At 40.1% G+C, this 27884-nt stretch overlaps 3 protein-coding genes across 5 annotated transcripts in view; 2 read left to right on the plus strand and 1 right to left on the minus strand.

The window, feature by feature from the left end:
* The window catches only part of LOC127644572 (gastrula zinc finger protein XlCGF7.1-like), a 224837-nt gene that overhangs the window by 51792 nt on the left and 145161 nt on the right, over window positions 1-27884 (minus strand). The window lies entirely within an intron of this gene.
* LOC127644546 (gastrula zinc finger protein XlCGF57.1-like) lies at window positions 1409-7087 on the plus strand. Its single transcript, XM_052127749.1, has 2 exons — window positions 1409-1537; window positions 4829-7087. The coding sequence occupies exons 1-2, from the start codon at window positions 1468-1470 to the stop codon at window positions 6349-6351; spliced, it is 1593 nt and encodes a 530-aa protein (XP_051983709.1). The 5' UTR covers window positions 1409-1467; the 3' UTR covers window positions 6352-7087.
* On the plus strand, window positions 17354-26815 carry LOC127644570 (gastrula zinc finger protein xLCGF3.1-like). Of its 3 annotated transcripts, none has more exons than XM_052127802.1 (3): window positions 17354-17394; window positions 18138-18369; window positions 23627-26815. In XM_052127802.1, exons 2-3 carry the CDS (start codon window positions 18294-18296, stop codon window positions 24400-24402), a joined length of 852 nt encoding a protein of 283 aa, XP_051983762.1. In that variant the 5' UTR covers window positions 17354-17394; window positions 18138-18293; the 3' UTR covers window positions 24403-26815. The 3 variants fall into 3 exon arrangements, with proteins under 3 accessions (XP_051983762.1, XP_051983761.1, XP_051983760.1); XM_052127801.1 differs by lacking the exon at window positions 17354-17394 and adding an exon at window positions 17404-17917; XM_052127800.1 differs by lacking the exon at window positions 17354-17394 and having other exon boundaries at window positions 17970-18369.

Below are 27884 nucleotides of genomic sequence, written 5' to 3' on the forward strand. Positions count from 1 at the left end.
ACCAGACTATAATGCACCTCACAGACCAAGCATCATCTTAGTCATAGAATGGACTACACTTGCTTAAAATAAATACATAGACAATAAATCAGTGTCAACAAAAGCCTTCATCAGCCACATCATACGTGCTCATCTGGAGTCAATTCGAGACTTTAAAGACACTAAATAATGAATCTTAGCTTATAGAAAATCCTTTAATTATAAACATGGCCCACCAAACTTCTACGTAGTTTACTCAAATAAAACATGACTTGTACATATTGATAACTAAATATTGGCATTATATTCATGCTGTTTAGCCAGAGGGGAACTGGTTTCGCCAGCTGAGCCTGGATTCTCTCAAGGTTTTTTTTCCCTCAACAAACTAACATCTTATAGACTTTTGGGTTCCTTGCCACAGTCGCCTTTGTGTAATTCTCACAGCAGATACTTATGTTGACTTTACGTCAAACTTGTGATGATTATCTTGAAAGGTATTATTTGTATTTGAAATGACAGGAATGATTAAAAGTATTTTCAGTGGGTGATGGTCACTGCTAATATAGCTGTTCAAAAAGCCCCTTTATTTCACACTAATTGATCCCAGCTTTCAACTAATTCATTATGGTGATGTCTTAAACTCTCATGTGACCTGTGAAATATATAAAGCACATTACATAAAGTAAAAAAAATATTTATTATCATGATTTTTCTGTGTCAAAAGGGTATATAGTACAGGCTAACTTGAATTTTACTGCCTAGTTGTATATATTTATTGAGATTTTATTGACCTCAGCAAACTAAGAAAAACATCTGGGTCACTATTAAATAGAGCCATTTAAAATCTAAAATTCCTTATTTTCCATTTCTTCATTCAGAGTAAAGTTAGGTATTTCCTGGCTGTACTGAAAGGCTTCATTATTGTAATGAGTCTGAAATTGCAGATGGCATGGCAGACTTTGCACCTAAAACATAATGAGAAAATGCAGAAGTAGGGGGGTCTCAGGGTAGCATTAAGAGAGGCTTGCAGATACATTGCTAAAGATTTATCCATATACATTTTCTAGCCAGTCTGACAGTCTACCATGTCAAATGCATATTCTTTATCTAGGGATGGAATAATGTTGGAATCCTTTTCCCTTGGAATCCATTTCCCTGTTCAGTTATCTGTTTTAAGCAGATAAATGCTATGAGGAACACATAAACACATTTTCCCCAGAACACTGAGGAAAAAACAACAAATACATCTCCAATTCACACTTGCTGCAAAGCAACAAACACAGTGTATCTTTATGAAGCCACTCGGAGCAATTCTCCGGTTACAGTTTAAAAGCTGGAAATGTTTCCGTCAACCTGCAAATGAGATGTTCCACAATCCTGTCCAGTTGGTGGTGGTAATGCGCCTAAAGCCATTTGCAAACCTCTAAACCTCAGAAGACGAAGAATTAACAATGGAAAAGGAAAACAGCAGTACATGAATAAGTTAAGATGGAGATTGAAGACATGAGTGACCCTGAACCATGTAGAATGACAAATGAATATACTGAGGAACTAAGAAGTGGGTATCCATTCCTGATTCTGTATTATTGACTGCTGAGGAACTATTTAAGTAATAAACGTCAAGGAATGTAGAAATTGTGTTTTCCAGGCATTGAAATTGTAACAAATACTTTCAACAGTAATAATTCTTCAAGTTTGGGCGATCGCGAAGCAACGTGAATAAACGCTACTCAGAGCTCGCGCGGAGCAGCAGTAGAATGAAAAATGCATTGCTGCGTAAACTGAGTAGGCGGGTAAAGGAGGGGGTCTGAGTTCGGTTGCAATGGAACTGTAGCGCGATCGCGTGAATGTGAAAGCAACTCGGACTCGAGTGCACACTCGTTCAGGAAGTAAAATAACCTGCGCATGTGTTTTAGCCGAAGACGGTAATTAGTTTCGACAACACAGGAGGATCCACACATTCCTGAAAGTCCCAAAAAAAGTAGTGACATAGAAGTACAATATACACTATAACTTCTGTCTGTCTATGCACGTTATAAATACTATATATAAATACTACTATAGGTTATAAATATATAGGGTATAATAGGAGATGACAGTGGCGATAACTTCACCTTAGACATGAGTGTGAGTAAGTGTGCAGTGTAAACAAAGATGCAAATTAATTCCTTGCAATCAGCTGTCTCCTCAAAAAATGCCTTTCCGAGCAGCAGCAAGCCACCTTACCCTGGACATCTGATGACTTACACTATGGAGTGGTGGTGGCATAGTGGTCTAAAGCACATAAATGTTAATCAGAAGGTCGCTGGTTCGATCCCCACGGCCACCACCATTGTGTCCTTGAGCAAAGCCCTTAACTCCAGGTTGCTCTGGGGGGGATTGTCCCTGTAATAAGTGCACTGTAAGTCGCTTTGGATAAAAGCATCTGCCAAATGCATAAATGTAAAATGTAAATGAAGCGCACATATACGCAGTTGTGGTTGTCGTTCGCTGTGCATAATGGCAAAAAAATAAATAAAACAAGAATGTACGATGAACCGTGTTGTTTTCTCCATGCTGACGTAAGATGAACGCAAATAGACCGGGGTTCGACAGAAACAAGTGTATAACCAGACCAACTCTGTGGGGGGCACCGGGAACAATCGCATTTGGAATCGGATCGCAGCAAACAAGCCCAGTGTGAAAGCCCTTTTAATGAGCAATCATTAGAAGGTTGCACGATTATAGCAAAAATCATAATTGTCGATTATTGCCCTTGATATTGTAATCGCGATTATTCATGTTGATTAAAATATTACTGTGATGCCACAAATTAAGCCACCTTGCAGTTCTTCAGAGTAGCAGATTTCAGTGGTGGATATGAGCTGTGCTCCAGTTCCCCTTCTGTCACTCACTCGACATTGTGTCGAATGTAGTGACACAAGGGGTCTTTCTTTAGAGCCTCGTGTACCACTGAACTTGAGAAAAGGCCAAAGAGAAATTGGCAGACAGAATTTTTATGTCCCGCCCCTGGACATACGAGTATAAAGGGAAATGGGCGTGCGTCTGTCAGTCAGATTTTTTTGTCGGAGCCGAACGGTTGTGCAGCAGCAAGCTGAATCTTACTACTCTTCCATTCACCTTTGTTGGCTAAGATCTGGTGTTGGATCTACGGCACATCACAAGTGGCTTTCTCCTTCTCTGCACGCTGTGCGGACCACGCCCCTGGGCGCTTCGACAGTGCTTCCCTCTAAAAAAGAGGGTTCCTCCTAAAAGAGTTTTGTTTACTCTAAAAGAGTTTACACAAAGAGCAATACGCAAGCAGGCTTTGTACGTCCTTTTCAGGACACATCTTTTTAAAGATGCCCTTCCGCCTCTGTGTGGTTCCTGGATGTGGTCGATATCTCTCCATGACTGACAGTCATAGAGTCTGCCTTGTATGCCTGGGTAGAGATCACACTGAGGCAGTGTTTGTGGATGGTTCATGTACTCACTGTGAGAACATGACCATGACCATGACCATGGCCATGGCCATGTTGCGGCGCGGCGCGTTCCTCAAGGTGAATGCCACCCCCCGTGTCGCTCCTTCTTCCCACGAGATTGAGGCGATTTGGGGATGGCAGCGGGCTCGGTTTTGCCGGGTAAATACCCAAGCCCCTTGCTGGTTCAAGCATGCTCTATGAGGAGCGAGGCATTTTTGTGGGCACTGGCCAATGACTCCTCTCTAGCAGACATTGACAGCAGAGGGCTGGGCAACACCTAATACCTTTTTGAGATCAATACCCTCTGAGGGTTGTGTTGGTCCTAGCCTGTGTTTCTTCAGGTCCGAGCACGTAGAACTTGGTAATATGGGACAGCTGACCGGGTGTAATGATTGCGCATGGCACCTTTTCCCTCTTCCGAGGTGAACCTGTGCACTTTTATCCCCAGGTGAATCCACAAAAGCTTGCGCTCCCTGGACGATTATCCCCTGTGTTGCCTGTCGGCAAACCCGCGTCTCCCTTGGGCAGCTCCCTCTGCTCCCGGTCGCTGTGTATGTAGAGCTCCTCCCACACCAGGTAGGACCTACCACCACACCACTTACATGTGGGGCTCGTAAGCCCATGTGACGTATGACCTCCCCAGCCTGGGCTTTTTCCCCTGAAAGAATAGGATCAGAAAAGAACACCTTCCCTGGTGCGTGTTAGAGCGTTAGATTGCCCCAGCTGCTTCTAACAGCCCTATGGTAAACATAGAGAGAGAAAAGGCAGCGGCTGGCGCGGCCTGCTCCCATGCTTGGCACGTCGCTTGTTCCCCCCTCAAGAGAAGAGGGATTTCGGGAACTCAAAAAGTGTATGACGTTTTTATGGGGCGTTGGGGAAGGTTACGTGCAGCCTGGCACAGGCTGCTCCTTTGACACGCAACAGCTTGCTTGTTCAGCTTGCAGTTCACATAACACTGTTCAGTGTCATGCCGATATTGGATAGGGACCCCTAGTGTCACTTCACTGACACAACGTCGAGAGAACGAGACGTTGAATCCCTCTTGCCACACACTGTACCAACCACTGTAAAGGCCGTACCGTATTCTCTGCTCCTCAGTACAAAACCTGACTAAACAGATGCACTATTCCCTCCTTTTATACCCATATGTCTGGGGGAGGGAATTCTCATTGGCCTTTTCTCAAAGCTCAGAGGCAACTGAGGCTCTCAAGAGAGACCCCTATTGTCACTTCACAGACACAAAGTCTCGTTCCCTCCATCAGGGAACAGGGGTTAGGACAGTAATCTAGACGTTTTCAGAACATTTTAGATTTTATAGTGATAGTTTCACTTTTATTTCTTGTTCAAAATCTGTCACTCTTTTTGACAAATTACTATGTTCATTTTAGACCCGATGGAAGTGGAAGAAGAAAGTCAGATATGTTATGAAGTGGATGTGAAAACTCGGTATCAGAAACCAGATGAATTCATAACTGAAGAAAATGTTTTAAGTTGCTCAAAGATTGAGAAGAATTTGTTACAAAGAAGATCACAAAAAACAAGAGCCAAGAAATCTTTAACCTGCAATCGGTGTGGAAAGAGTTTCACATGTAAAGGAAGCCTTAACATTCACATGAGAATTCACTCTGGAGAGAAGCCTTTCACATGCCTCCAATGTGGAACGAGTTTTACATGTAAAGGAAGCCTTAACATTCACATGAGAATTCACTCTGGAGAGAAGCCTTTCACATGCCTCCAATGTGGAAAGAGTTTTACATGTAAAGGGAGCCTTAACATTCACATGAGAATTCACTCTGGAGAGAAGCCTTTCACATGCCTCCAATGTGGAACGAGTTTTGCATATAAAACAAGCCTTAACGTTCACATGAGAATTCACACCGGAGAGACCTTGACATGCCTTCAATGTGGAAAGAGTTTTACACAAAAAGGGCACCTTAAAGGTCACATGAGGATTCACACTGGAGAAAGCCCTTTCACATGTCTTCAGTGTGGTAAGAGTTTTTCACGTAATGCGCACCTTCAGAGGCACACACAAATTCACACTGGAGAGAAGCCATTCACATGCCATCTGTGTGAGAATAGTTTCGCTCGTGAAGAACATCTTAAGAATCACATGAGGATTCACACTGGAGAGAAGCCATTCGCATGTCATCTGTGTGAGAATAGTTTCGCTCGTGAAGAACATCTTAAGAATCACATGAGGATTCACACTGGAGAGAAGCCTTTCATGTGTTTTCAGTGTGGAAATAGTTTTACACGGGCAGCCAATCTCCAAATTCACCAGCGCACTCATTCACAACACCAAAGAATCCATACTGGAGAAAAACCTTACAAGTGTTCACATTGTGAAAAGCGTTTCAGTCACTCAGGAATCCTGAAAAAACATGGAAGAGTGCATACTGGAGAAAAACCTTACAAGTGTTCACATTGTGAAAAGAGTTTCAGTCAGTCGGGAAACCTGAAAACACATGAACAAGTGCATACTGGAGAAAAACCTTACAAGTGTTCACATTGTGAAAAGAGTTTCATTTGGTCCTCACTCCTAAAATTACATGAAAAAGTGCACACTGGAGAAAAACCTTACAAGTGTTCACATTGTGAAAAGAGTTTCACTCATTCAAGTATCTTGAAAGAGCACCAAAGAATCCACACTGGAGAAAAACCTTACAAGTGTTCACATTGTGAAAAGAGTTTCACTCATTCAAGTATCTTGAAAGAGCACCAAAGGATCCACACTGGAGAAAAACCTTACAAGTGTTCACATTGTGGAAAGAGTTTCACTCAGTTAGGACACATGAAATCACACAAAAGGGGGCACACTGGAGAAAAACCTTACAAGTGTTCACATTGTGGAAAGAGTTTCAGTCGCTCAGGAATCCTGAAAACACACGAAAAAGTGCACACTGCATAAGCCATACACTGCTCTATATGTGAGATGAGTTTTAGCTCAAGTTCTCTAAAGAAACAAATGATTCATCACAGTAAGCACAGTAAGAAATTGTAAGAAAAGCAATTTAAAACAAATAGTGAGAAATTCTGATAAACCCCAAAAGTACATTTCAGCTAAGAGGGTAATGTGTTAAAATTCACTTCAAGATCAGCTGAATCTCTGTCTCTTCCACTTCATGTCAGGAAGATGAACTGTTCAAGAACTGTGCTTTCAAGAATATCATGATTATTTTTAAAACGGTTTTTACAGTTAAATGCTTCTGTCTGTTTTTTTTTTGGGGTGGGATAATTGTTTGAGTGCATTAATCTGTTTGTGAGAAATATAAAATTGTACATGCTGTTCTGCTCTGTGTATGTGTTTCTGGCCTTCCATGTGTGTTCAGTTGACCTCAGATGCAGGCTGCAGTGCGCACGATAGTAAGTCAATATATTTAGCAACTGCTGACCGTTTTTCTCTTACTCTTTATCATGTTCCGCATACTTATTTCTGTGATCTGATTAAGGTCACACCCGTCCACAAGGTCAACCGTAAGGCATCACGGCTGTAACATCTGTATATGGCCTCTTTCCTGTACACCCATATTCTCCCCCTTGACCCTAGGCCTTGTTACCGCTTTCCTATTGGCTGCTTAGTGTCTCATGAAAAATATTTGCTCTAAAAATATTTGCTTGCTCTAATAAACATTGAGTAGATTTAATACGGACCAACTGTGTGTTGTTGTTTTTTCTACTTCCTTCGCGAAGTCTACAGAGACTCAGACTCACGGCTGCACATCACTGAGCACGAACATAGACAAACGGGACCAAGGAATTGGAGATCGTGACTAGATCCAAAATATTCCTAACAGTTTGGGGGCTCGTCCGGGATACCTCACAAACAGGTAAGGTAAACCTTAGGTTGACCTGTTTGTTGGGGTATCTCTGAACCGTATAGTGTGTTCATTTGTTGGACTCCCTAAAAAAGGGAACGTTATTGCTCTGCTAGCTGCAGAAAGGGAGCTGATCACTCCATTTTGAACAAATGCACATCAAAAACAAAATTTTAATTAAAAATAGGAAATTTAATTAGGAAAGGGTTTCTCTGCATCAGTGTGCCCCTGGAAAGGGAGCGTTTGCTCTGTGAGATACACAGAATGGAGGTAAAATACCTCAGATTGACTGTAGCAGTTTAACATATCCTCACTAAGGTGGGAAGAGGACGGATAAAGTTCTACAAAAAAAAAAGTGTTAGAAGAAGGTGCCCAGTCCAGCAGGCGTTAGAACTGAGTGTTTGGAGAATTGTATGTTGTTTGTTACATGTTTGTTATTGTTTGACATTTTTTGGTGTACTTGTGAGAGTATCTGTATCTGTAAGCTTGAGAATTATGTCTGAAGCGTGATTGCATATGAAAATATAATGTGTGATGAGCCCTGTAAATAAAGGGACAAATGTGAATATAAGCCCTATAAAGGGATATGATGAAAGTGACTGTTGTCTGAATAAAGAAAAGATCATCTTTTATGTTTTGAATGAATGTTGGGAATGAAAGCTGTCTGGTGAAACTTTGAAAAGGAATTTCCTTGGTTAAGAGAAAAGTATAAAAATGTTCAGAAATATAAATACAGAACCATACCATAGAAGGTTATACCTTATTTTATCCGTGTTTGCAAATCTGATAAGTTGTGACATTTTTAGATTATAATATATATATTTAAGCTCTGATACAAACATGGGATATGTGTATGGTTACAGTCACACCTCGATGGTTCAAATATATAAAATGCAAGTACAACTTTGCACTCAAGTATTAACATTTCAATTAGATAAATAGAATCAAAAAATGCTATTGGCATGGTTGCAGGTCAGAGGGCCCCTGGTTTTCAACACAATGCCAATACGCAATGAAGAACATGATAAAAGGACGGTCTGAAAGGAATAAACACCCACTGACCCATTACAATTTCAGAGGGGAAAAATACCATCGATTGTGACTCAGCCATCAAATTACAGAAGTTGAATTACTTTTGAATTAACACTATTATAACATAGGCATAATAATACTGTACATGACCATAACATTTTGATTACGATCATAAAATTCCTATTGTAATTATGTTTAATACTGCATACCACTGATGAAAATGTTAACTGTAATAATCGTTCCACTAACTATGACAGAGGCACAAGCAAGAACTTAACTGACACAGTTAAATATCTTCTACAATACGTGAATGTTTTAAAGAAACTTACAACACAGTCAATTGACTGGATGTGATTATAGATTCATACTGTCCAAAACCTTACCTCCAGAAATAACTGAAATGATATTAATTGATAAAGTGCCTTTGTTGGATACAACATTTGATCAGCCACAAATAGAGGAAGGAAGAACTAGGTCAAGTAAAGACTTTAAATGAACCACATAGACTAGGCATGGGGAGACAATGACGCTTTTTAAAGACCTCCTCACATTCCTGCAGAGTATGGCAGCATATAGACAAGATATACATTTTACCAGAATCTCCATTCTGCTTATTAGGTCGTGATCTGGTGCATAAAATTGGGGCTAAGATAACATTTGACTCTAACTCTCTCCAATTGCTGTTCCCATCAGTATATTCCCAGTCTGTGTATACAGGATGTGGTGATGTCTGCAGTTTCACGTCTGCTGAATCCTCAGCAGCAAAAACAGAACTGCCAAATGTCAACCAGGCACTATGGGCCGTTAAAAAAGACGAGGCAGTCCTCAATGATATCAGACCAGATATGTTGCAAAACTGTGCTCTGACATGTCGTTATACTGCAAAACAATACCCACTATCCAAGGAAAAGGAGGAAGTGTACCAGTATCTCATGCCGCACAGCCTCTGTTCGCATTCACATACGGGGGCCAATAGTACACTTGGTGCCACCTGCAACAGGGTTTCCGAGACTCGCCTGCTGTATTCTCCGCTGTAGTGCATGCCTCGCTGAAAGACACAAAGCTTCCACCACAGACTTGTTTGCTACAATATGCAGACGACATTCTAGTTTTCGGCCCTGATGCTGCATCCTGCACAGCTGCCTCAACTATTGTCTGCAATGTTCTGGCACAGGCTGGCTTAAAAGCATCCAAAGAGAAACTGCAATGGGAAACTGAAAGTTGACTATCTCGGTCACGAACTGCAAAAGGTGGCTGGGTGCCGAACTGCTCTCTGTAAGACAAGATTCAGGGAGAAACCACACTCTCAGGGGCCGAAGAACCCATTATATGGACAGCTGAGAGATGGACATGGCTTTTAAGTATCTCTGGAGCAGCATTAGCTCCCAACCAGCCCTAAGCTTACCCAACTGTGGTGAAACATTCCACCTTTACGTGTACGAGGCGGCAGGTACAGCAGCAGCGATCCTTGCACAATCCCATGGCGGCACCTACAGACCAGTTGTGTACCTCTCAAAGACCCTTGATTCGGTCGCCAAAGGCCTCCCTGCATGTCTGCAAGCAGTGGCTGCTGCAGCATTGATGGTGCAAGATGCAGAGCGTATTGTTCCGCTCATTGTGCACACATCTCACCAGGTGACACGGAGTTGGTGATCGAGGAATACGTGGACTCCTTAGTGAAAAACATTGAACGGTCCTCGTCCTCAGGTTGAAACCAACCAAAGCTGGGGAGCCCCGGTACCGGTCATAGCCGTGACCCGAACAGCAGTCCTGACTGACCTCCAGCAACAGTGGATCCACGCGTCCCGAGTTAAGCCAGCACCAGAGGAGGGACCGACAGGTAACTGCTGAGTGCGACCCCACTGGAGGAGCTGAACACGCAGCGTCAGTAGCTAGCATAACACAGGAGCCCTAGGTCCTGAGAAGAAACACCACATGTGGGAACAATTCAACATGTGGATTAAACAACCCACACACAAACAAAAAGGGCGTCCTCCACTCTGACACAGCCGAACTACATGCCGGAGGACCAAAGAATCTGGAATAGAGTGGACAAGTTTTTTCAATCATTCTTTGCCCCATTGGCGTAGCAAATGTTATGAATTAGGTAGAAATGAACAGGTTTGATTTAGTTACGTTTATGCATAGAGCAAGGTATAAGAAATATTTCTGAAATAGTAAAGAGGTCACAAGACCATGCCAATGGGGATGCTGATTTATTTTCAGGTTCTTTTTCTGGACATTCATTTACAAAATGGAACATTACTTAATGGTCATAGCCATTAGAGGTCATAGAGCATTTTGCTTGTATTTTTCATCATCGCCTGCTTATAGCCTTGTTTTATGGCTTTAATCAAACAAATGATTTCCAGCTCTCTTAGCTTAGTGGTAAGACCACCTCAAGTTGCTTATCGACCCCTAAGAATGAATGAAGAAGATACAAGGGTTTAAAGCTCCCATGGTAAAGGTTTTAGCATGGTACAACTTTTGATATGATTGTGATCATTTTATGATCAAAGGAGGGGTTGTGAGAAATATGAAATTGTACATGCTGTTCTGCATGGTCCACAAGGTCAACCGTAAGTCATCACGGCTGGAACATCTGTATATGGCCTCTTTCCTGTACACCCATTTTCTCCCCCTTGACCCAAGGCCTTGTTACCACTTTCTTATTGGCTGCTTATTGTCTCATGAAAAATATAAATGACATGCTTGCTCTAATAAACATTGAGTAGATTAAATACGGACCAACTGTGTGTTGTTGTTTTTTCTACTTCCTTCGTGAAGTCTACAGAGACTCAAACTCACGGCTGCACATCAATGGGCACGAACATAGACAAACGGGACCAGGGAATTGGAGATCGCGACTAGATCCAAAATATTCCTAACACTGTTTTAATAACAAGTTTGATTTTCCTCCTAAATTAGATTAAAAGCTGCATGTAAAATGCATTGTCTCATGCTAACAAGTTCTGTCATATTTTGGTGACAGAACATCTGCGGTGGTTCTTCAGTTTAGTTAAGTATGAATGCAATGCCATAGGGTTGGTCCTTTGTCTCCGTGATAATCAAGCCATTTGGATTTTGTGGTTAGGTTCAGGGCTGTAGCTAGTGGGGTGAAAGTTGGTAATGATTCTTGGGGCCCACAGTTCCAGGGGGGGCCCACAACAAATGATATTTTTCCTTTTTTATTCCCTTTTCTTCCAATTTGGAATGCCCAATTCCCCTCGTGGTGGTGCATTTACTCACCTCAATCAATATATTTTCAAAAATGCACAAAAAATGTATTTGTATATAATGTATATATGTAAATGTATTTTGACAAATATTTTAGCAAACATATTTGTTGGCCATTTTTTGTATATTTTGAAAAAGCCTCTACAATAGTTTTGGGCAAATGAGGACAGAAATTAGATTGGTACTGTAAGTCCGCCCATAGAATATTAATTAAGATTAAAATGACCAACTGGTTACCAACACACAACTATTAGGCTTGTTTGAGATGCGCCTTGCCTCGCCTGAAATGTAGGTGAGAGTAGGCGGCTGCAGTGAGGGGAGGAGTGAAAAAAGTGCAGGCAAGCCGGACACTTCCTGAATCTCGCTGTGTTGTGGACTGCAAACGTCAGCAATGGAAGAGATCGCGTTCGCGTTCTTTATCGCAGACGAAGTGGATGCAATTGAAATACCACTGTTTTTACACGAAGATGGTTATGATGAGGAGAATCACCGAAGGTGAACAGTGCTCATTACTTAAAATGGCGTATTCAGTAAATGGTAGGGATATAAATATATCTGGTCTAGAGTGGTATGTTGCAACTTGCATCTAATGAAACTTATGTCGTGTAAAAAATAAACAGCCCAGACTGAACTGCAGATAATTCAGCACCAAATAAAAGAAAAGTTTAAAGTATTTTATTAAAACGTAAATGAAGCCAATAGCAAGTTGCTTTTGAGAAAGAGGGAGAGGTCATAAAAATGTTTTCTCTCTCCTAGGAATGTCCCTAAAATTCCTCACTTTGTTGAGAATGTGGTCCATTTGTACAGTCCTTCTGAGTTTCAAAGTCATTTCAGACTTTCTAGAGGGCATGTGGAGGTATGTAGGCCTACATGGTGTGAGACGCAAGCAATACATCCTGTTAGGAATATGCTGTACAGTGTAAAAAAATTTTTTTTTTCCATTATCAAATTTGAAATAAATTTTAGCTTGACCATTTTGTTTTTTCCCCCTAGCAAACAAAAAACAGCATATACATAGAACTAAATAAAATAGGAGGATAGAATATCATGCTATGAAAATACATAAAATTGTCAATAACAAAGAAAAACACAGAAATGTACTAAGGGGACATAGTTTGTGAAAATATACAGTCATTACATTTTTGGCTTAAGCCCTGGGTAGTTTCAGCTCTTGTGCTGTCATATGTGAGATGTATTCATGTGTCCATGTTTATATATATGATAACTATTTTTTCTCTTCCTAATGCAGGATCTTATAAATACACTTGGTCCTTTCTACATGAATACACAGCAGACTAAGGTGCCGCTGACAAACAGTATACTTGCCTCTCTATGGACTCTTTCCAACCAAGAGTCTTATAGAGGTGTGGCAGACAGATTTAACATAACCAAATCTACAGTTTCAACACACCTGCATGATTTCTGTTCTCTTGTAATAACGCATTTGTCACATTACATCTCCTGGCCCAGAGGACAAGCCCTGCATATATCCCAGTTAGAATTCGAAACAGCTGGGTTTCCTAAAACTGTCTGTGCAGTTGATGGATGCCACATTCCAATGGTAAAACCACACTGTGAGAATCCTGTGGCCTATATCAATAGGAAACAGTTCTATTCTGTTATACTTACAGGATTCTGTGACAGTCAGCGGCAGTTCTGTCATGTCAGTGTGGGTCAACCTGGTAGCTGGCATGATTCAAGGGCATTTCGTTTGTCAGAGGTAGGCCGACTTCTTGAGGAAGATCCACATTCCCTGGTTCCTGAGGGTATGCATATAATTGGAGATTTTGCATACCCTCTTTTGCTTCAGCTAATGAAGCCATACAGAGACAATGGCCACTTGACTGTCAGGCAGAGATGGTTCAATAGGAAACTGAATTCTGCTCGTGTAGTCATTGAGCATGCATTTGGAATTTTAAAATCAAAATTCAGGAGATTCAGATGTCTGCACATGAAAAAAGTGAAGAACATTTCTTCCGCAGTCACAGCCTGTTGCATTCTTCATAAAATCTGCCTGAAATCCAATGACCACATTGAGGAGGATCTGCAGGCAAATGATATGGAGGATGACCCATACCCACCAGAAGCCCACATTCACAATAATACATCACATCATAGAGATGCAATCTGTGGCAGCCTGTGAACAGCACATTGACTTGTTCTACCTTCAACACTTGCCTTAAACTTATCTTAAGAACAAAGCTTTTTTATTTTACTGTTTTGTGAGCTGGTGGATGGGATTGTACAGGATGATATTAAGCACTTAATATCAAATTACTGACATAGTATTCTGCCAGTCAACCACTGTCCCCTGTCTAGGGAGGAATGTTTTGTGTTGTTATCTCTGTAATAATGATTTGATGAGCAATAAAAATGATGCGATACACATGGGAATTGACTATATAGTTAAACTTCGATTGAAAATCGATTATCATTTCTTGGGATTTACTGATTTTTTTGAGTTGTTCAATTATTTCTCCAAGGCAGGTAAGAGATTTTTTTTCAAACACCCTTCTCCGCCTCTCTTTAAGCCTTCTTCGGCGCTCTAAGTCAGGCCGCACTAGTGACTCAGAGCAGCTGTTCTCCTCTCTGAATGCGCTTCAAAAATTTCACAGAACGTGGATCTTGTTTGTCTCCTTCTGTGTATTTCTGTGGAGGGTATAGCAGTGGAGGGGCCTGGTTGCTCATCTGGGAGAGGCTGTTCTTGGGAGGAGTTGAGCACATTGTGCCTGATGGTGCACTCCCAACTCCACATTTCCCAAATAAGTCTTCCATTTGCTTTGAGAAAACATGTAAAACAATGTAAATAGAGATGCTTTAGAAATTATGTTAAATATAAACCCAGTGATTCTGCAGTAATTTCGATACAAAAAGCACACCAACATTGTAATACTCCCATGTAACTTTTCCCTCTCCTGTTGACCGACACCGGTCTTTAGACCTTTTGTAGGTAGTTATCATGTTATCAATTTTTCATTGCTGATGTTGTAACCTTTTTCTTTGAAAACTTGCTCAAGCTTTTTGTAGAATGCAATTTTATTTCTATAGTACAAATGCAGATACATTTGTGTGAGGTCAAGCAGCAGCAGTGTGGACCTGTGTGTGAATTCTATGAAAACAGCAGTTTATAATTGTGAGAGATAAACTTATATATATGTATATATATATATATATATATATATATATATTGGATATTTTGAAACTGTGCATACCTTGTTGGGTTTCTTGACATTCTGACTGCATGGAAGGGGATTGAAGATTTTGTGTTTGTGAGGATTGTTGTGTGAGATTTATTTTCCTTATTTCAACAGGGCACTCGACAAGGGATGCTGGATGAGTAATCACTGGATTGGGACACTGAGACAGAGTAGTAACAGGAGAGGGACACTGAGACAGAGTAGTAACAGGAGGGGGACACTGTGACAGAGATGCTGGATGTGGAGGGGGACACTGAGACAGAGCTGCTGGACGTGGAGGGGGACACTGAGACAGAGATGCTGGATGTGGAGGGGGACACTGAGACAGAGTAGTAACAGAAGGGGGACACTAAGACAGAGATGCTGGACGTGGAGGGGGACACTGAGACAGAGCTGCTGGACGTGGAGGGGGACACTGAGACAGAGATCCTGGATGTGGAGGGGGACACTGAGACAGAGTAGTAACAGGAGGGGGACACTGAGACAGAGATGATGGACAGTGGGTAGTATAGTAACCAGTGGCGGATTTAGCAAATTGGGGGCCCAAGGCGAAGGTATGTATGTATGTATGCCCCCCCCCGCCAATAAAATTTACAGACTGAATGGTGGATAGGCAGGTAAAGCTAATCTACGGCCCGTAGCAAGCCTACAGTTCTTTGGTCGGTGGCAGCAGGATTCGCACAGCTAGGGCTTGGGCTATTACTACACTGTAAAAAAAAAAAAAGTAAAAAATAACAGTGAGATTTACAAAAAGATTTTCTCTGGCTGATTATAAAACACATTCGTTATGGCATGAAAATCCGAGAGAAAATGTGATCAGGTGTTGTTGGCTATTTATTGATGATGACATAATCATTATGTAGTGGCCTGATTCACTGATCTACAGTGAGGAATGCTTAATACGAATTAATATTTCACGTTTTTGAGTATCAAAGCTCTGTGAACCTACCGCATGCGAGCTAGCAGTGACAAACAGGTAATCTGAAGAATTTTAAAAACACATGGTGTACAATAACGGTTTTGCACTACAGTATGATGTAGACCAACACAGACATCAAGAATCAGCATATGAATCTCAACAATGGTGACAATCAACAAAATAATCAGATACAACTCTGAACATCATAAAACAAGCTACTAAAAAGTTTCAACAATAACAAAGCAAAAATAAAAGCAGATAATAATAATAATAAAAGAAAATACTAAAGGTGATTATACACAGGGCAACCTTTTGAGCAATGTTGCTGGGCAATGTTGCCGTCAACAGGCAACCAGATGAGACACAGGGCCTACGACCGATCTAAAATATCCAGATAGAAATGTATTGCCCATTTTCAATGGGAAAGTGCCCAAGCAACATTGCTCAAAAAGTTGCCCTGTGTATCATCACCTTTAGGCAATTCAGCATAATTTATTCATGCTGCAATGTATGCTGGGAGATATTGATGAGTTTTGATTGATGGCTCCCATCATGCACTGCACTTATATCATCACAGTTGTTGATAATGATTCATTATGCTGAATCTTGATGTCTGTGTGTGTGTCTGAAAGTTCAAACCTTCATTGGCCATCACTGGACAACTCTTCCTCAGTGTCAACCTCGATAACACTGTTGGTGACGGCGGGCGGCAACAACGCGATGTCCTCTTCAATTTCTTGGTTGACGTTATCCTCACCTAGCACCACTTCACAGCTAGCTGCTGCTGTAGCGGCATGTTCAACTCGTTGGACGTTTTTATTCCTGTCTGTATCAGTAACGTTAGCCGTAAAAAAGTGTGTCATCTTTGGCAGCGTTGCCAAATACTTATCAGCGTCTTTTCGCTTTTTTCTTTTAATTGAGCCGCTTGGGTAACTTCTTTTCATTTTCGCGTTTAGACTCGTCTTGTTTTGTCTCTGTTTGTGTACATCCCTGTCCTCCTGTCACTGTGTGTTTATCTTTCGTGGCGCGCACCGTTACGGACTAGTCCATTTCATTGTGAAAATAGGGGGTGTATGTGTAGGGACAGATAACCATGAACTGGACATTTTAACCAGTACTTCAACGTTTCAACGTATTTCTTAAGAATGTTAATAAAATGTACTATGCTTTTGAAGTGTTCATGATGATAAGGGGCCTTTTATTTGATTATTTCTTATTATTTGTTTTAGGTTGGTTGGGGGCCCCCCTACTTCGACCGCTGGTAGGGGGCCCCAAGCAGCCGCCTACCTATGCCTCTATGTTAAGACCGCCAATGATAGTAACACACCTACAACACCACAACAAATCCCTTGCGTAAAAAACGTACTTGGCAATAAAGTTTTTTCTGATTCTGATTCTGATCTGCCAAAGAGAACACAATAAAAAATAATAAAAAATCCCCATGATCATTTGAAATGTTATTATGGTTAAAAAAATGCCTTACCTTGTTTCTGTTCTGCATTTCTCACTTGTTGCATTATATATGCTGCATATTTTTTATCTGTAAAAAGGAATTTCAATCAATAAAATAAAATTTATTCCATCATCAAGCACTTTTTTTAAAGTCATCTTTATTGCCAAAAAAAAAAAAGGATACAAATCACGAGTGACTTATCAAAATATACATACTTTTATTTTGAATCCACGTGCCGTTGTGCGTTGTTTTGACGTCACAAATCTGCGCCGCCATTCGTCTGTCTGTGCCGTTTCAGGTACGCAAAACGTTCAAAGATGTGCTCCAACAGCATGATAATGTTATTTAAATAATTTCGTGAAGTGCTGATAGTTGACCTCTCGTAAATGAGTTTGTGCTAAGCGTTGGTTAAGGATAATGTCCTTGTTTTTTTACATTTAATTATGAGCTATTTTTTATATCTTTACCTTTAGGTAATAAGGGAGCTGTCAAAGTATGTTCTGAAATGTAATATAAAAACGTTGTTAGATAAAGATGTGTGAGAAATATAAATTGTAAATGCTGTTTGACATTTAACTCCACACCACAGGCTCGAAGAGTGCATGACTTTTAGTTCCTCTTATCTCTTCCTTTTTTGGAATGTTCTGTTCTCCAACGAACACGTACTCCTTTTCGGGAGCTAAATATCACAGTTATAGACGTAACAAATATCTAGAACTGCCTTATATGGTTTTGTTCCTGTACTATTCTGGTATCAACCGTTTCTTCTCCTTGAGCATGCGAGCCTTGCTGTCACTCTACTATTGGCTGCTCTATGAAAGGTACATTTTATGCTTACTTTAATAAACTCTAAGCAGATTGAATATATACACGAGTTGATGTTCTTTATCCTCCTTTCCGGAAGAATTCAGAGGCACAGACTCACTGCTGTAACCTGACCGGGCACATGAGACATAAATTAGAGGGACCACCACGATATTCCAAATATTCCTTACATGATGTTTAGTTTATTTTTTTGACATTTATTTTGAATGTTGGCAGGTCTGGTCATCACTACCACACAGTGATTGTGAATCCCAAATCAATTCAGCAATAAATGCTCTGAATATTCCTGTCATCTTTGAATTGAAGAAGAGTTTCCAGAAGAGCAGGACAAACTACAAGTGTGTCAACAATTTCTGACATACTACTGCAAAGATGGATTTTATTAAAGAGGACATGGGTTATCCAGAACCACTCAAAAAGAAAAATGAAGAAAATGAGGAACAAATAGGTTTGTGTTCATTCTTGATTACTTATTAATGACTGCTGATGTGTGATTTGAATATCTCAGACCCCGTTTACACCTGGAATTAAGATGTGTTTCAGGTCATCTGATCAGTGTGGTCAGTGCTAAATAAACACAGGTGTAAACAGGGTCCAAATGGTTCCATGAACAGATCACAGAAACCACACATGGAGGTATTCAAAAATGCATGTGCCATCATCGCTTTGGAGAAGTGAATGCTAATCCATCCTGATGTGTTCTGACTCCTGCTGCTGGACAGCATTGAAGCAACACCCATTCGCCTACCAATCCAGGAGCTTCCAAAGAGTGGTGACTTTGCGAGAAGCATCTTTCGCTCATATTCTTAAGTTTTCTTTACGTTCATATTCTACCATTTTTGTAACATTAAAGGGATAGCTTGCACAAGAATAAAATATTTTTAGAAGAATATTTCAGCTGCTCAAGTTACAAAAAGTTAATCATAATAAAAGTAATCCATATGACTGCAGTGGTTAAATGAATGTCTTCTAAAGCAATACAATCACTTTGGGTGAGAAAAGATCTATATTTTAATCATTTTCACTGTGATTGTTTACTTCCGGTCGCTCTCCAGCTCTCCTTGTGGGAATTGATTCCCACAAGGGGAATCAATTCACAGCCTCTTGCGTGATGCATTTATTCATTTGGCAGATGCTATTATCCAATGTAAGCGGATAAATCCAATTTAATCGATGCAAGCGTCTTGGCAAGTTCATGCAAGAACTGATACAATACAACTGGAAGTGTAGCTCGATTTGTTTACAACGGAGCACTGTTCACAAACTTTTTTTTTTTTTTGCTTTCATTTGAACATTCAAGCGCATTTCCGTCACACGAGAGGCCGTAAACTGATTCACCTCGTGGAAGCGCACTGGAGAGCGACCGGAATGAAACAATCATAGTGAAAAGATTAAATGTTTCTCATCCAAAGTGACCGTATCGCTTTAGAAGACATTCATTTATCCACTTTCCAGTGATTTAATATGATTTAATTTTACTATGGATTGTCTGTGCTTTTTGGAGCTTTAAAGTGCTGATCACCTTCTACTTGCATTGTGAGGACCTATAGAGGTGAGATATTCTAAATATCTTAATTTGTGTTCAGCAGAAGAAAGTAAGTCAAACACATCTGGTATAACATGAGGGTGAGTAAATGAAGAGAATTTTCATTCTTGGGTGAACTATCCCTTTAATGTTACTATGGGCTGCAGATGTTTTCACTAGTTCAAGAAAAGAGATAATTACAATTGACTACATAGAGCAGCGGTCAGCATCCTATAGCACACGTGCCAGCGTTGGCATGCAGAGGGGTTATCACTGGCACGCCAGCAACAGCGAGAGAGGTGTAGACTACTTAACTGAAATTCCGCACCTGCATTCTAATCTACATATTGATGTAATCCTTCCTCGTGATCGTGCAGTGTGTTTTCTTGAGCTGAATGGGAGGCTAAACAAAAAGTTAAAATGTGACGAGATTGCAGTATACCCAACAGACTCGTGCGGCGCATGCAAGCCATTTGTGCATCATAAGACGGCAGTGTTATCGGTTAATCGCGCCAGTAAATGCACCCGATTTGCTTCGGTCAGGCTGCATGGATGACAGCCTACACTCCGTGTTTCATTTGTTTCTAATTGCTTTCAGAACACCACGTGAAAACGCCATTATTAATCCTTGAGATTTCCAACCCAGTATACAGGTACATCCTCCTTAAACCACACACACTCAAAATTACATTAAACGATTAAAAGAGAAAACATGTACCCTGTAAGGAAGTTCTTGGAAAAGGAGGATGCTGGAGCCGACTTGAGAAAGATGCAGACATGTATTGTTCCACTTTTCAGCGGTACACATAAGATAGGCTTTTCAGCTTCACTACAAAAACTCTGTTGGCTTTCCATCTCAACACACATACAGCTTTGTTGTAGCTCTCTCTCTCCCTGGGTATCTCCTCGACTGAAGCTCTCACTGTGGCTTTATCTCTCGACCGTTAATGCTGTAGTCAACCACAGCTGGGCGAGATACAGTCGCCGCTCAGTCCGCCCTGCTCTCCACAAACCAATATTGTGGTATTGAAAAAACACGCATGGCAAAATATGAATTAAACCTGGAAATAAAGTTTTAGGATTTTGCAGGTGCGATTCACCAAAAAGGGCACTCCATGTCAAAAAGGTTGCCAACCCCTGACGTAGACTTTTTTTCCATTATTAATCACAATTGGTTTCACTGTGGTTGAAAGCAAAAACAAATTACTTGCCTATTATACCTTGAAACTCTGTTTTGCCGTGGCATTATTGGTAAACCTTGGCAAGTAGGGATGAACCGAACTTTTAGCTACTGATACTTTTTGCACGAAAATGCTATAAAATGACATTTTTAATTTACAGCAGAAAGATAAAAAAAAAAAACACATACTGATTGAACTATTACTTTGCTTTATTAGATTGACATGAAAAGTGCACGCCAATGCACAGTTCTCTAATTGTTCCAGTTTAACAATTACAGTTGTAGTCCCTGGGCAAGTATAATATAAAAAAAGCAAGAGTAAAAATATTGTACTTAAAACCAAAGTGAAATTATACATTATAAAACTGAACCGTCTTTCTCCAGTGGCTTGGTACCTCAAGTGGCGATGTTGAGCAATGCAAATGGTGGCTGTGGCATTTGCAGTTAGAAGTAAAAACTTTGAGAATGAACCAGGAAGATTCCGAATGATTATTTGATACTTTTCTTTATTTAGTTCCTTTTTTCAGCAGTTTTGCAATGATGGATGAGTAACACACACAAATACTGTTACAACATTTGCTATGCGCTATAACGAAACAACAAACACAAACAAACATGTCCGTCAACAGTAGTGGGAGGGGCCTGTACAAAGTGACGTCACTTGCGAATGGCTTGTTCTGAGAGATCATTAATGGGGATTAAAACAAAATGGACTGGGTGGATTTTTATCATTAGAGGGTGGTTGTGTGTACACACTGCCAACACACATTTATGTTCAAACACCATGTAAAAGGGAATTTTGCATAATAGGTCCCCTTTAAGAGCGGTCTCATTTATGGCCATTTTGAACATCTTTGATGAAGGGAGTAATGAAAGACTTGCGTCACTTCCACTTTTTCTTCGCCTGAAACGTTACCATGACTATGCAGCACAGCTGTTCTAACATCAGAAAGCTCTTATTTATTGCTGTTTATTTGTTTTAATCATAATAATGTTAATTATAGTAATACATATGTATATAAATTACACGAATGAACGTTTCCCACCAAACTTTATTTGGTGCACGAGAGGCCTTAATGATAAATAATAATAAACCACAGGATTTAGACTCACCTACAGGAAAAAATTGACCCTATTTTTGGAGTATCTCTCTGCTTATTGCTGTCTTCTATCTTATTTATGAGGACGAATGTAAACAAAATCAAAATATCTGTTCCCAGTGGAGTTAAAAGTGCTGCGTTGTGTATCAAAAAGCTCTTGTAGGCTCCGTGTCTTGGGTGCCTGGTCACAGGAAGGAAAGAACAATTTTGAATACATTTCTAAACACACACACATATGAATGTGTTAGGGCTGCACAATTTCAACAAAAATGTATATAGCAATTATTTAGAATATTGTCACTATTTGAACTGCAATGCGATAAACAAAAACTTGTAAGTGATTTGTTCTGACCAAAATTTTTTAATGTTTTGACTATGTTCTTAGACTTTTCTAAGAGGCCACTCTTTTTCTGATTAACCCTTTTTATTGATTCACACAACACAGAAAAGCAAAACATATATTCACAGAATCAACATTTAACCCCCATTTTCCCCTTTCCCCCTCCCAATCTCCAACATGACCCTGACCCTCAACAGATATCACTGTGGTCACACTTGAGTATACACACACAAAAAAGAAAAATTATAATAATAATCATACACGCATTTAAAATTACACATCTCTCTCCATGAGAGTCCTCCAAAAAAGGCCAAATAGCTGCCCCATTTTTATTGAATAAATCTATATTGTCTAGCCCTCTGAATGAGAAGTTCTGAGGCTGTCGTTGGGCCTGCCTTATATATGCACGCTGAGCATGGGAGGTGGGACTTCGAACGACATTTGCCAATGAAATTGGCATGATGGAAAACCATTCAGGGAGATTGGGACTCTGGAGCGACCCCTAGCATCAGTTCACTGACGTATTGAGTGACTGACTTGAAAGAGAACAACCATTTTCTCCCCTCTTTTCTCCGCAATTTGGAATGCCCACTTACCAATGCACTCTAGGTCCTCCTGGTGGAGTAGTGACTCGCCTCAATCTGGGTAGCGGAGGACGAATCTCAGTTGTCTCCACATCTAAGGCCGTCAATCAGTGACTCGTTGAGTGCGTTACCATGCACAACTCGCCACGTGCCCCACCGAGAGCAAGAACCACATTATAGCGACCACGAGGAGGTTACCCCATGTGAATCTACTCTCCCTAGCAACCAGGCCAATTTGGTTGTTTAGGAGACCTGGCTGGAGTCACTCAGCACACACTGGATTCGAACTCGAGACTCCAGGTGTGGTAGTCCGCATCTTAAAAATTGTGTTTTTAACTGCGTATAACTTTTAAACCATATTGCCTACAGACGTAAACCATATATCCCCTGATTTGTCTCCTAATTAACTTCTAACTCAACTATCACTCCTGTCTACCGTGTTTTTGTCAGCCATCTTGAAATTTGACAAAAACATACTGTAATTTTGCAAACTTGTCCCACAGCCTTCATCTGATCTTTCCCAAATTTTTATCAGCACCATGAGACATTACTGGCAAAAAGTTATCAAAAGCTTTTTGATAAACCAAATTTTTATTTTATGCATTAACAAATTCAGCAGCGAAGATGCCAAACAGGAAGTGAAGCTATATCTCGGCAATGCTTTGTCCTATTGAATCGAAAGTTGGTATGCTTCATGAGGACAGTGATCTGAGGGTACAAGTTATGGGTCAATAAATAAAACAAATGGCTGTTTTTGGCCATAACTTTTGAAAAATGTGTCATAAATACATGACTCTTTAGATTCCTTATATACTAAAAACAATGTATCTATCCATTCATCTATCCAAAGACTGCTATATTATATTTGGATTTTCATTTTCATCTGCTGTTTTGTACTTCACCTTTTTTGTTGATTGCCATTAAATTGTGGTTGACTTTGTCACTCTTTTTTGAAAAAATTCTCTGTTCATTTTAGACCTGACGGAAGTGGAAGAAGAAAGCCAAAAACTGAATGAAGTGGAGAAGAAAAATCAGGATCAGAAACCAGAAAAAAAGTCTTTAACCTGCCTTCAGTGTGGAAAGAGTTTCACATGGAAGGAAAGCCTTAAGCGTCACATGAGAATTCACACTGGAGAGAAGCCTTTCACATGCCTTCAGTGTGGAAAGAGTTTTACATATAAAGAGAACCTTCATGTTCACATGAGAATTCACACTGGTGTGAGGCCTTTCACATGTCTTCAGTGTGGAAATAGTTTTACACATAATAAGCACCTTCAGAGGCACACACAAATTCACACTGGAGAGAAGCCATTCACATGCCATCTGTGTGAGAATAGATTCGCTCGTGAAGAACAGCTTAAGAATCACATGAGGATTCACACTGGAGAGAAGCCTTTCATGTGTTTTCAGTGTGGAAAGAGTTTTACACAGGCAACCAATCTCCAAATTCACAAGCTCATTCACTCCGGAGTAAAGCCACTAAAAGGTGAACGTGAAAAAGTTCATATGTGCTTTGAATGTGGGAAAACCTTTAACAGACCCTACCGCTTGATGGATCACCAAAGCATCCATACTGGAGAAAAACTGTACAAGTGTTCACATTGTGAAAAGAGATACAGTCAGTCAGGATACCTGAAAATACATGAGAGAGTGCACACTGGAGAGAAGCCGTACCACTGCTCTTTATGTGAGATGAGTTTCAGCACATCAAGTTCTCTTAAGAAACACATGATTCATCACTGTAAGAAATAATGAGAAGTTCGTCTTCTGGTCTAGCGTATTCAAATAAATTGAGAAATCCAGATAAACCCCAAAAGTGGGGTAATATGCAAAAATTGTAAGTTGACATGAAGTTTGCATTTGTTTGACAAGGGAAATTAAGGGGAGGTGAATTTATGTATCGCTGTGTGGTGAATGAGAAGGTTTATGATTGTTTTGGAGAAGAAAGTTATATTTTTAATTTAAGTTCTTCTATAGAATAAGCATATCATCTTGTAGTGACAAATATTGTTTTTAACCAAAGTTGTTTTTAGATACTCTTTTCACAATATGTCATGCTCATTTAGTGTTCAGTAGAGGTCGACCGCTGATGGATTTTACCGATAACTAAGCTGGTGAAAAAGGGTTATCAACCATTAGTTGGCCAATAGTTTTATAAATCGATTTGAATGTTAATTTTTTTTCTTTCTGTACTGTAATGGACACAGATATAGAGGCAATATGAGTAAATGAATAAAATCCCACTACAATTGTACAATCAAAATCCCAATAATAACCAGAAAAAAAAGATTGTGCATAATGTGGGACTTTTAATTATGAAACTCAAAATACTACGAAGACTCTTATTTTGAAACGTCTGTGCTCCCAGCTCACACACACATTTAAACACGCACTCTGAAAATCATCTACAATGTATCACAATAAAAACACTGTAAAGAAAACATTGTCATGAAGGCTAATATAGTACGAGCAGTCATTTATCAACCGTAGACCATCAGCGTTCAGTCAGCTAAGATCAGTCAACAAGAGCCTACATCTGTACGATCGTTCGCAGAGATTGTACAAGAACATGTCATGCCATTTTTTGGTTTGTTTAATTAGTCTGCAAAACTAATAAAATATACGCAAGTGCCCATTCACTCTGTTTGATATGCTATTTCATTCATGTCTCTTCTGAAGTTGAAAGCTATTCACACATCTGCCCAAAATGATGCCTCTCATCATTCTTTTGTCTGTATTAACACTCTTTTATACTCCCACCTTTACGGTAGGATCAGTGTCATCACAAATGACAATAACAGAGTGTAATCGGTGCTATTTATGACCGCGCATAACGTGTTAGCACATTAGTGCCATGAATGCAGTATGTAAACATAACAAATTACACATCATCTACTGCATTTATTTTTTTTACTATAAATCATCGAGTGGTTAAAACATCTTCTTTTACTAATATGGTGTGAATTCTGCTAATGGAACGAGGTAATTGATAACACATTTTAATGTCAATTTAGTTGCATAATATGTTCTATAATATTTTAAAACGAATATATTGGTCAACCACAAGGTTTGAAGTAAATCCAGAAGGTCACGTCTACATGACTTTGTTTGAGGACAGAATGTCTGCAACCTTTTTTTCTTACAGTTATTGCCAAGTTCACATGTTTCTGGGGTTCTCTCTTCTCTTCAACTCATCCCACAGGTATTTTGTGGGGTTTATGTCAGATGACTGGGATGGCCATGACCAAACCTTGATTCTGTGGTCAGTGAACCATTTTTGTGCTAATTTTGAGGTGTAAATTGGATCGGTGTCCTGCTGGAAGATCCAGCCAGTCAGGTGTTTGATTGAATATCTGCTGGTTCTTGAAGTCCACGATATCAAGTATCCCAACAAGTTTGAAGTGCCTTTGAAAGAAAAACAGCCTCACAACATTAAAGATCCTAAGTCCTAATCCTAGAGTCTAAACAGAATCCACCTCTGGTTTTTGTTTCCAAACAGCTCTATTTTGATTTCATCTGACCATAGATTGTCTCAAGATTAACACGTGTGAGAAATATAAATTGTGTGTAGTGGTTAGCATGCTGCGCTACGAACCTGGCGACCTGAGTTCGATTCCCACTCATGGCCAACACCAGTGACGATTATCTGAACTGGTCCTGGGCCTCCCCTAGGTCAACTCAGCCTAAAATGAGTACCTGGTGCAGTGTGTAAAACATTGCCACTGGGGAGACAAAGGTGGTTGGGTGTGGTGCTGGCCACCCACCCCCTCGTGTACCGTTCTGGCCTTCATAGGTGCTCGCTAACAGCACTTGCCCCAACAGTCTGTTAAGGCTAAATGGGATCTTTGTCTTTGTATGTATGTGTGCTAACCACAGATGCACACCACACGTCCATGACCTTCCTAGATGTTGTTAGTTTCTCTTATCTCTTCCTCTTTTGGAATGTTCTGTGCTCCAACGAGCACATACTCCTTTTTCGTGAGATAAATATCACAGTTACAGACGTAACAAATATCTAGGACTGTCGTATATGATTTTTGTTCCTGTACTATTCCGGTAACAACAATTTCTTGTCCTTGAGCATGCGAGCCTTGCTGTCACTTTTTTATTGGTTGTTCTTTGTTCTATGAAAGGTATAAATATTATGCTTGCTGTAATAAACTCTGAGCAGATTGAATATAGACACTTGTGTGTGTTGTTGTTCCTTCTCCTCCCTTCCGGAAGACTTCAGAGGCACAGACTCACGGCTGTAACCTGACCGGGCACATGAGACATAAATTAGAGGGACCAGGGAATTTTGGGACCACCACGATATACAAAATATTCCTAAACATACATGTATAAAGGTTCATTTATAACCAAACAAACATGTAAAACATGCTTGAAAGTTCGATGCTCATTATTTTACTAAAATATTATCAGTGCTATTAATCTGGGTGATTGTTAAAATGATGTCTTCCTGGTGTGTATTCAAAAGTTTTGAGCATTGATGCCCATGGTATATCACGTACTGTATGTTTAATAAGAAAACTTCTATCACTTAATTTCTGGAGCATTTCTGGAGCGAGTGTGTCTCGGGTGATCCGATCACATGTTAGTTTAACATGTGCGTCTCCTGTGACCACATGTTATCGGATTTGGAGGGGAGGGACTCATGACGTCATACATCAATCACTATGTCAGCATGTTTCTACATGATATTAAAGCGCAACAAAGTCTGAAAAGTCAAAGAAAGTGCGAAAAAAAACGGCACGCTGTTTCTTCGAGATGCTGCTGAAATTTAATCCAAACACAAAAGCAACATTTCAAACAGCATTATCTGTTATTTTAGTGGATTACCTGTATGGATGAGCTGCAGAGGTTTGTGCTTCTCATAAGTGTACCTGAATGTTGATATCACACTGAAGTAGATCTGTGAAGTTCTCATGTTTGTGTATGTATCTGCTTTTTAAATGTTTCCAATCGGATGGTTATTTCCTTTTAAACCGCTCATAACCGACAAAGTTAAAACTCAAGTTTTAGCGCAGCGGTTGATTGACAGATGAGGGGTGATGCTATGCTGCTGCTAGGATGCATTCAGGATGGATTAGTGTTTACACATTAAATGTGGTGTGATAACATGCATTTTATTCCATCAAAATAAAGCTGATGGAAACGCAAATTATTGCTAATATTTCACTTGTCGACATAATATTTTTCCGTTTAACTCTTGCGCATAAACTATGTCGAAACTT

The sequence above is a fragment of the Xyrauchen texanus genome, chromosome 6, assembly GCF_025860055.1.
Source record: "Xyrauchen texanus isolate HMW12.3.18 chromosome 6, RBS_HiC_50CHRs, whole genome shotgun sequence".
NCBI classification, from domain to species: Eukaryota; Metazoa; Chordata; class Actinopteri; order Cypriniformes; family Catostomidae; genus Xyrauchen; species Xyrauchen texanus.

Coding starts and splice junctions, on each gene's coding strand:
- LOC127644546 (XM_052127749.1), top strand. CDS start 1,468: ATGGAGATTGAAGACATGAGTGACCCTGAACCATGTAGAATGACAAAT. Junction 1,538..4,828: donor ATATACTGAGGAACTAAGAA/GTGGGTATCCAT, acceptor TGTTCATTTTAG/ACCCGATGGAAGTGGAAGAA.
- LOC127644570 (XM_052127802.1), top strand. CDS start 18,294: ATGGATTTTATTAAAGAGGACATGGGTTATCCAGAACCACTCAAAAAG. Junction 18,370..23,626: donor AGAAAATGAGGAACAAATAG/GTTTGTGTTCAT, acceptor TGTTCATTTTAG/ACCTGACGGAAGTGGAAGAA.